The sequence below is a fragment of the Merops nubicus genome, unplaced genomic scaffold, assembly GCF_000691845.1.
Source record: "Merops nubicus isolate BGI_N331 unplaced genomic scaffold, ASM69184v1 scaffold24801, whole genome shotgun sequence".
Classification (NCBI taxonomy): Eukaryota; Metazoa; Chordata; class Aves; order Coraciiformes; family Meropidae; genus Merops; species Merops nubicus.
In genome coordinates, this window is record NW_008586703.1 from 8,669 (window position 1) to 18,991 (window position 10,323).

The following is a 10,323-nucleotide window of genomic DNA, read 5'->3' on the forward strand; positions in this document are numbered from 1 at the left end:
AGGGGAATAAACTACTGACGATGGGAGAAGGGGAGACCTGTCCCTACCCCCCAACAGCCCGGAGGGATGGGGCGGCCGGGGGGCTCCCACCAGTGGGGGTCTGGGAGAGGATGGGGTGAGGGGACCTCCCTGAGGGGAGGTGGAGGATTTAGTGGCTGGCTGGGTGGGGGCACAGCTGGGATAGCGGGCACTGACATTTGCTGGTTGGAGTTCAAACAAAGGTCCCTGTATTGGCTCTGTCATCGAGCAGCACCGGGGACACTGGTGGATGTGTCCTGCCCCTGGCCCCTGCCCTCCTCTGCTTCCTTCCCGTGTCCCGTGCTTCAGGCGGTGCCTCTCCCGGGCAGGAATTTGGAGGGACTGGTGTTTGGAGTGCTTTGTGTGAGACTCAGCTCCGGGGCTCATGGTTTTGCTCCAAGTACAGAGCTGCCACTGGCAGCATTTCTCCATTAAGGCCAGGGCTGGAAACCTCCTGGCACGGAGGGCTGTGCTGCTGGGCAGCCGTGGCTGTGGGAGGAAGGCCTCTCTGTGGAGCTCTCCCACTAAAAAAAAATTAAAAATTCTCTATGTAGCAAGGCGAGGGAGCAGAGTAGTGGTTCTCTCTGAGCTGTTGGTTTTAATTGTGCAGTTTCTGTTCCATGCAACACTTGGGTGGAATTTGCTGATGAAAGATGGATGTTCACCTCTTCTCTTGGTGTGAGCATAGTTTTGGGGGTCTTGGGCATATGCAATTGTCTGTATGTTGGGTTTTTGTGAATAACAGCTGCACTTGAGATTGCAAATCTGTTAATTGTTAGTTTAATTTGTATTGGTATCAGCATAAACTAACATGTATCTCTTTTTTCCTTGTGTATTTTTTTGATGCCTTCAAAACGAGGGAGCTCAGACCTGGTGACTCCTGTGCTCCCAGCTGTGCTCTGTCCTGCCCCATCTCTCCTTCCTCCTGTGCTGAACCTGATACACCAATCAAGTGCAATTCCCTCTTTCCTTCTTGCTTTCAGACCCCGACTGGGCATCCCACAGCCTGGGGATCTTCATCTGCTTGAACTGTTCAGGAATCCATCGCAATATTCCCCAGGTCAGCAAAGTGAAGTCAGTCCGTCTGGATGACTGGGATGATGCTCAAGTGGAGGTACGTGCACCTGAGGCTGGAAGGACCAGTGAGTTTGGGTTGCTGCCTTTCCCCAGCAGAGCTGTAAAACAGAGTCCTTTCTAAAGATGCTGCAGCAAGTGGGATTTCAGAGAAGATGTCTAGATGATTCTTGAGGTCCGTGATGCTGATTAAAAACTTCCATGAAGAAGTTCTGAGGGTTTGTCCCACCCCTATAAAAATGTCAATGAAATAGAGTGTGTAGAAATTACTGATCTTAAATTGTCTCCTCCTGTTTCTTACGTTGCCTCTAGCCTAGACTAGATGGTAGGCTAGAAACTCTGGTCTACCACCCCTGCCCAGCTCAGCTATTTCTGCCTTTGTTCCACTTGGTGTTGAAGGCTCTTAGACTCACATCTTAAAGAGCTGAACCTTCACAGTATAAATTCCCTGTATTTATGCCACACACCTGCCTAGTTTGGGTGAAGTTGCTAAGGGCAAGCCTACCCAGAAAACCTCCCTGCTTTGACTATTGGTGTCTTCAAAGGCACGAAGAGCACCACCAGTCATTGATCTCTATCTTCTGTGTTGTAGATTTGGGGTTTTTCTAAAAGCCCCAGCTCACAAAGTCATGTGTTTTAAGAGAAAAATAGGGTTTTGTGTTGCATGGGTTTTCCCTTCCCTGATTTTTTTGAGAATAGATTGGATATGTAAACTTGAGAAGCTCAAAAACATTAAAATTATTAAAAAAAAAAAAAAGCCTAGGATTTAAAGAAAAAACTTAGCTGCTTGTTATGCATGTATGCTTGGCATTTGAGACAAGACAAAATGTATTTAGCGTGGCTGCCTGGAAAAAATGGGTTTTTTACACTTACAAAGTGATTTTCATGAAATAAAATTATGAAATTATGACTAGTGAAATCTGTGGGTTTGTTTGCAGAGTTCTCAACTAGCCCTTCATATATGAGATCAGGAGGAAAAGAGGGCTGTCAGGGCAGAGAGAATTCTTGTTTATTTAATATTTCAGCTCTTTTCTGAGATTGCTGGTGTGGCTTTGCAAAAATAAAATTATCCTTTTGGAACAAGGGATGTGGTCCAAAGCAAAGGGTGTGGTGTTGAAGACTGTTACCTTGCTGGGGTTGCAACACATGGAGGTTTAGTTAGTGTCAGGTTTTCCCCTCTGATTACCTAATTTCTGGGCTGGATTCCCTGGGAGCCATCTCATTCCCATGCTTGCAAGGGGGAAATGCCACCGGGTGCTGCCTTCTGCTCCCGTGGGAACCAGCTGGGATCGTGCACGTGTGACTGGGATGCAGACCTGTCCCCAGTATCATATTAAGCTGGGGGAGCACTGGCAATAATAATCAGTATTAATTTCTGAGCCCAGGTTTGCAGCCATAGTCTTTATAGCATCCCTTCTGTGCACAGTCCTGGGGAAACCTCCCAGTGAGTGAACATCCCAATCATTTTATTACTCTGTAGAACCAAAAGAGGAAGAAGGAGAATACCATTAACATTTTTTAATTCTTTTTCTTTTTATATCTTTTTACAGTTTATGGCCTCGAATGGAAACAATGTAGCAAAAGCAAAATATGAATCTAAAATGCCACCATTTTATTACAAGCCAACGTTTCTTGACTGTCAGTAAGTAAATACCTTTGCTGATAAACAGCATTTATTTGTTTGTGCAGCTGCAGCCTCTGTAATATTTTAGCTTTAGCATGATACTTTTAGTTTTAGTCACAAAGGAAGTTTCATTTATAAAAGGCCCTGAAAATCTTTGTTCTTCTGCACACATATGGTAGAGTTTATACTACATGTGGGATCTCATTTAATAAGTATCATTGAGATGATTCAGGGAAGCCAATAGTTTGTCTGTTCCCCAGACTCTTCCAAGTTTCTAAGGCTACAAAAATGCCAATTTCCACCCATTGATTTCCTCTGCCTCTTCAGATAGTCCTTTTGCATCAGAACAGAACTTGCTTATCTGCCTCGTAAGATGCTGGGTTACTGTAATGCAGAAGTGCTGGGGTTTAGTGCCAAGGTGGTGGATTTTCTTCTTAGTTGCCTAAATGACAAATAATCTCCTCCATGAAGGGTGGTAAGGAGAAATTGTCTCCTACACAGCATAGAGTAAACCTCCCTGGTAAGGTGAGGAAGGCTTTGCAGACCACAAGGGCTGAGCAGCCAGGAAGACGAACTGAATTCATTTTGTAGGGTCAAATATTGCAGAGTACAAAGAGGGGGTTGAATCTTTGGGAAACCAGTCTTTACAGAGGGTCTGGAGGGCATAATTTCCAGAGCCAGTACTTTAGCATTAGCAAACCAGTGATACCTGGTCCCTGAGATCTCTCCCAGTGTTGCTGCTTTAGCTGGATGTCACTAGATGAAGGAGATGTGATTTGGTGGTGTGAAAATGGTCTGGGAGAGTTCACAGGAGGTCTTAGCCTTTGGGTAGGAAGGCTCAGCTGTGTTCCCCAAATCTGAAATCCTACTGAAGGTGGACCGAAGTGTTCATGTACCTATGCTCATCCTCAGAGTAGCTTTATCTATATTTTTAATCTTTTTTTGTAATAGCTGTTAAGAAGTTTTATTGTCTTCCTGCATCACACAAAAAGCCTTTTCTAGTGAAGACAAAAGAAGGCACCTGTCATGCTTGGGAAGTATCTTGGTGATGCATCGGTTACACTCTATTTGATGATGCTCAGATTCTTCATCTGAGAAGAACCAGGTGTGAGCCTGGCAGTAAAAAAGACCCCCATCCATTTATTCAGAGTTCCCAGATCTTGATTTTGATCTAAAATGGCTTCTGGCAGCAGCTTCCATGGCTCCTAGAAGGGCAGAAATGATTTGAGGATTGCCAAAGCCACCGTGTGTTGTGAAGGGGCATACACCAAGTGTGTAAATACACTCCTTGTTTGCAAAGGGTTTACAAAGCTTGTACTTGCTGGGTAAATAAATTGCACTTCCTAAGACAGTGCATCTGCGAAAGGAAAATCCCTGATAATTTCTCTCTGGCTTCCTCCACTGAGTTGAGTTGAAAAAAAAAAAAACCAGTCTTTTGGCAGAGTGTTGTTGGTGCTTATTTCCTCTGCCTTCTCCTTAGGGTCTCTGATAGAAGTGAGAAGGGTGCCCCAAGCTCTCTGTGCTACCCAGGTGGCAGGAGAAATTGTTGGCTCTGCCATCAGCTGGGAGGAGGATGCTGTCCTTAGGGGACAGATGGCTCTTGTGAACTGCTGTGGTGCTGAGAGGATCCAGTACCACACTGATTTCACTGAGCTCCACAAGTCCCAGTAGCTGGCTGTGTGGTTTTGAGATGTGTGAGTACTTGTGACGTTGGCATTGTTAGGAGAAACACAATTCCAGGGGATTTAAATTTTGCTTACTTGTAAGCCTTAGTTAAATTCGATGAGATGTTGCACTCCAGCCTCAGCTGTTTTGTCCCTACAGGGCAGGGGCCTCTTTCAGACTCGGGTTGCTCAGGAGCAGATTCTCTGTTCTTTTCCATGCCCCACCCCTGCCCGAGCGGGCGCAGAGCTCTTGCTGGGGGAGCGTGGCTGGAAGTGGGGCAGGTCCCTCTGCAGCTTGGGGCTTCCTGACACGGATGTGCAGATTGCACCCCACTCTCCTTGCACTTGTCAGGCTCAGAGGCAGCAAAAGCCAGGCCTGCAGCTCAGGTCGCTTGGAGACCGCGAGCGTTTTCATTCCTTCTGCTGTCAGCCTGACAGAAAATTCAGTGGCTGGTTCTGTGCTCGGTTTGGCTCCCTTTGATAGTGCTGCTCAGGCTTTGCTGCTCTGCTGGTTTCTGCCTCCATCCTGCAGTGCAGGAGCACTCCAGGGAGCGTGGCTGGGCAGGGGCTGAGCTCCAGCCCAGCCCTGCCAGGGCACCGAGCTGGCATCGCCCGCAGGCGCTGGGGCCGCCCCGCCCCTGGCCGGGGCACCGGGCGGGCACCGCCCGCAGGCGCTGGGGCAGCCGCTCTCCTGCAGCCCTGCCCCGTGCCTGCTGAGAGGCACCTTGCTGGGCTTACCACCTCTGAGAAACAGACCCAGGAGAGCTGAGGGGCTGTGTTCTTCTGCTTTCTTTTTGCTGTTTATTGATGGGGAGGACGAGGCAAGGCCGATCTTCCTGCAAGCGGCTGGGAGGCCAGTTTCTGAAGCTTTTGTGCTCCCAACGTGTGCCTGGTGTGCATGTGGGGCAATTTTCAGCCCAGATGCCCTGATTTCTGAACTGAGCCTGGAGCTCTGCTCGTGTAGGCGTTCTCCAGACCGGTGCTGCTGGGTCTCTGCAATAGCAGCAGGGTGCAGCTGGGATGGATGGGACCTCGTGCAGTCGCAGATCTCCTGACACTGCTGCAGCTCTGGGTGCCTCGCCTGCTGGGAACGGTTGAGGGTGGTGTGCCAGGTTGTATTTTACTTTCTCTAGTTGGAGGCTCTCTCTGCCTTTCAACAGATACATGCTAAACAAGAGCAGGGGAGTGCTGCTTTTTAAAGGGGTGTATATTTAGCCTTCTCCCTGCCTCACTGCAGTCCAGTCCCTGCAGCAGCAGGAGCTGTTCCCAGCTCACAGCCCTGGCTAGCACGGCGATGGGTGACACCTCCACGCAGGGCTGGCACCGTGCTGCTGTGTGCTGACCCACGTTCTGTAGCACAGAGAGGTGTCTGATGCTCCTCATCACTCCAAGCCGTGCTGCAGGAGCTGGGCAGGTGTGGTGGGAGCTGCCCTCAGACCCGGCGTGGCAGGATGCTGATGTGCAAGCTGTAGTAAGGATGGGCTGTTTGTTCACCTGAAGCTTCTTCATTTTACACTGCTGCTTCTATGAGCTCTTTACTTTGGTTGCTTGAACAATTGCAAATTTCAGAGCAAGAGGGGGGAAAGTGCTGTAGCACCAGCTTGTTCTTTTTTCTCTTCGCCTACAGTGTTGTGTTTTACTCCTTGTGCAATACGTGGTGTTTGCCTGCTGCATCTGGCTTCTGCATCCTCCAGAAACCCTGTTGGGACTTCCTGGCTCTGTCAGATGCTTGGCAAAGGTTAGAGAAGTTGGAGGGGAGCTCTGGAATTGCCCAGGGAAAATTTACCAGCTATGCATAGGCAAAATGAAAAAAACACAAACCCACAACCAAAAAAAATAAAATTCCCCCTCTGTCCTCTCATGTTCTGTCTGCCAGCGGCCTGGCCCATGCACCAGGAGCAGTGAGCAGAGCCACCAACTCCTGTACCACTGGAGAGTCCCCGAGGCTGAAATGGATCCCAGACTCTGGGATGTTCCTACAGCACTTTGGGCCACAGCGTTGGCACAAATTGCCTCGAGTGAGGAACTCAAACCACAAAACCCCTCTCTGGATGATCACGAGTGGTCACGGCCCAGCTTTGAACAACACGGCAGCAGACTGAGAGCTTTAAAACAGCCTTTTCTGGGACAGAGACACTGCAAGCACAGGGCTGAGTTTTGAGTCCTGAGTGAGCAGCAGGGGTAGCATTGCTTTTGAGTAAAAGCAAAGGAAAAAGGCTTTGCTCAGTCATGTGCTTGGCTGAAAAGTGATTGAGGAAGAAGGAGACAAGCTCTTACTGGGCTTTTGCAGTACTAGAAGTACATCCATGCCCGTGCCCAATACCTGATGGCAGTCTTTATTGCCTGTTAGCTTCACTCAGGAGCACAGAGCATCATTCTGTGGAGCTGTCGATGAGCTGCAGTGCATTGCTCCCTCCTCTCTCCATGCTTGAATAAGTGGGAGCTACATCTGCTCCTCACACAGAACACTTACACGTACTGACTGCCACTACGTTTGAATACCTTGGTAGGAAAACAGGGCAGAATGAAATGGCATGAATTGTACTGGGTGGTTGTCTTATCTGGAATGAGATGAGACATTATTCAGAGAGGATGTATCCCAGTGAAGCTCGCAGAATGAGGAGTCATCAATACAGTCATCTGAAGAACAGTTATTAGCAGGAGCAGCTCGTTGTATTACAGTATGATTAAAATGTGGAGAGAGAAAATGGTCCATTACATCCCTGGATTTTTTTCTCTTCCTACATGTGTTAAAGTTTGGCTCATTTGGTAGAGGGGCTAGCAAGCCCACCACCTCAGCCTGGTGTCTGAAGGTCAGCCTGCCTCCCTCTCCTCCCATGCATGGAGTATACTGATGGTCAAGCATGCAAACTTCTCACCTGGTTTTCCCTTCCTCCTTTTGCTGGTGCTTTATAGATGAGCTTCTTTCATGCTCAGTGTCCAGAGGGGTGAAGTTGAGTGTTTTGCTCTGGCTGCTACTTATTAAGAAGGGCCTTCAGACTTTACATCCATGGCTTTCAAAAGTCCCTGGTGTTTTGGGTATAAAGCTTGAGGTGCTGCAGCGTGGTCTCCTGGAGAGGCTGCCCATCAGTTTCCAAGTGATGGAGCCTCTTGTGGTGCCTCAGACTGGGCACCTGGCCTCAAGAAGTCTCTGCCTGAGTATCGTTCAGCCATCAGCCAAGTGCCTGAGATCTGCCCACTCCTTCAGTCCCAGCCAGCCACAGGGTCTTCTCTGCTTTTCATTCATTTTCTCCTTGTTGTTAGCTCGTAAGCCTGTTAATTCATATTGATTCCTTTAATTTCCAAAGGAACTTGTTGTGAGGTTAAGATAGTACCAGCACAGGATGTTTCCTATGTGTTTTTAAGCTGTGTTTAACCATTCTGAAAAAATAGTGTTATGGTACAATGGACCGTGCATGTAAAGCAAGCAAACAAAAAAGGAGCCAGTTAGCATTTTAATTGAGCATGTTATGATTTTGCATACTGAATTTCAGCTTTAACTTCAAATCCATAATGCAAGATTCTTATGCCTTGATAGCCAAAAACTCTCTTTTTGCTCTCCTCCAGAGGCTTGCTGTTGGTCACGGGTCTTGGGGATGTGGATGGCATGTTACTCCTGGGGCTCTGCAGGCTGGGGTGACACACAGAGTGGCTGGGAGAACCCCCCAACTGTCTCATGCCTCCAAAAAGCCATTTAAATCAAGTCCTCACAGCGAGGACCTGGCTGGTAGGACAAGATGTGGAGTCAGAGTGTGAAGCTAGACAGGCTTTTAGTCTACGCTGCAGTGGCTCTCCTTCCAGTCTGGGCAGAAATTTGGACTCGGACTTAGAATTTCATTAAAACAGTTGTTTGACAGAAACTTGGCACAGCTGTGTCCACAGAGCTGCCTGTGGAAAGCAGATTGGTTTTTGCTGGAAAAACCTCTGACAAATTCCAGAAGCTACAAATTTGGGGTTTGGAAGTGGCGCTCCTGGATGACATTAATTTCTTTTGTCTTTGCTGGACTTGATGGTGGCTCACAGAGATGCAGTCAGCGGGTGGCTCTGGGTGGTGTTTGATGTCATTTGGGCCACTTTCACTTCTGGCTGGGGCTTATTGTCTGTTATGTGTCTCCAAAAAGCCACAGCAGCCATGCAGCATCTGTGGTGTGCACACCATAGTGCATCCTAGGAAAGCCAGCCCAGCTGAGGGACTTGGGTAACAAGAAATTGGAGACTATAAATTTGGCTGGCCAGGCCTCCTCCAGAGAGCACAGTGAAGCCACATAGCCACGGTTTGATATTAAACTGCTTGAACAGCTTTTCCTGTGGTATTTCTTATTTGCTGCAAGCAAAAGGCTTTGAGTATGTGGGAGCAAGATAAAACTCCTCCTCTGGCTTCTTCTGAAGCCTTCCTCGCTGGCCCTTTGACACAGAGCACTTGTTTTCATGTGGGTGGCCAGGCAATCAAACAAGTACCTAGAGTGAGCTCTGGAGCTTTTGGTGTTGGTGGTGCTTCCTCAGCCTCTGGAGCTGACACCTCCCCAGTGCAGCCCAGCCTTATTCCATTCTGGGGATGAATTTTCCCTTATTCTGGTGGAAATGTGTTTTTTTCTTAGAGTTTTGCTTTTTGGTATATTTTTTTTTCTTTGATCCCAGCTTTTTTATCTTGATAATTACAAAGACTTTTCTGTTCTAATTGCCAAAAAAAATGACATATTCCCTGTGGCCAGCAGCCTGCCAGACTTTAGGTGGGCTGTTAAAGCCTTTGGAGTGGATCCCAAAAGCCACACATCTCCGCAGTTCAGGAATGATGCCCTTATATTTTCCTAGCAAACATGAATGGCATATTTGGTACATCATTCCATCACCAGAAGTGCAGTAAAATGCCATGAGGCTGTTGCTACAGTCCTTTCTGTTCTCAGAACTCCTATCAAAATTGAAGTGGGGTTTGGATGGAGGGTCCTGTGTTTACCCCATGATATGTGCCCCAGGTTATTTCCATATGCATTCGCCAAAGGAAAAAATAGATTTCAACTTAAACACACCAACAGATGTTTAAAAGTTCCCTGAAGGCATACTTAAAATGAAATGGAGATAGGTCTCAAGTCCACTGAAGACAGTGGAGAAGACTGAATGGCTTGGAGGACCTCTGGATGGTTCCTGCCCTCTAAGAGCTCACAGATCCCATAGATCTCAGCATGAATTCCTGTTCCTGTTTAAATTCATCCAAGCTGTGGCAGGGTAACTAGAGTTTAACACCAGACTCAGAAGCAGGTTTTTATGGTGGGATTGCCTCCAGTCCATGAGAGAGAGTGTGGTCATGTCCATACTCAGCTTCTCTGTTGCTTTGAAGGGAGATGCTGGACACCTCACCATCCTCGTTGGGTTTTTGTTTCAGTTTCTTTTGCTGGAGTCGTTCTGCTTTCTATAAATACTGGAGCAGAAGCTGCCTTGCACTGAGTTGTCCTAACTGTGGGCTGCTCTTGGTGTATTTGTTTATTTTGGGATTATTGCTGAAGAGCCTGGGTTGGTGATGCTGAGGAAGAACATGTGACTTGTCAGAAAGTGCTTGTTGTGAGCTGGGAAGGTGGCGTGGCTGGAGTCTTCTCTGCTGTGGGAGTTGCTGTTGGAGCCACTCCTGTTCTGGCCCAAATGCTGGGAGATGTTACCGAGGGCATTCTGCAGCTTCTCAGGATCCCCCTTTGGGTGAGGTTCCTCAAGCTGTGGGGATGTGGAACCACCACTGTTGCCAGTGTCATGGGAAATAAGTCACTGCAGAGTGGTGTTCCCCAAGGCGTGACCAGCAGAGTGTCTGCTGTAGCATTTGCATTCTGCAGCACGAGTGTTTTCCCACTGCTGCACACGAGCCCTCATTTACCCTGTATTTAAACATTCCTGCTGGATGGCTGGCTTTCCGAGACTCTCACCAGCTGCACCTCCTGCTGCATGCACTGCAGTCAT

At 48.0% G+C, this 10,323-nt stretch overlaps 1 protein-coding gene across 1 annotated transcript in view; it reads left to right on the plus strand.

Annotated features, from left to right (window-relative positions):
* Positions 1–971: 971 nt before the first annotated feature.
* The window catches only part of LOC103781035 (arf-GAP with dual PH domain-containing protein 1-like), a gene marked incomplete at both ends in the record, with an annotated part of 38,786 nt that continues 29,434 nt past the window's right edge, over positions 972–10,323 (plus strand). The window contains 2 exons of the mRNA XM_008948740.1: positions 972–1,132; positions 2,643–2,734. Of these exons, the coding sequence (XP_008946988.1) occupies positions 972–1,132; positions 2,643–2,734 (253 nt within the window). The remainder of the gene's footprint in view (positions 1,133–2,642; positions 2,735–10,323) is intronic.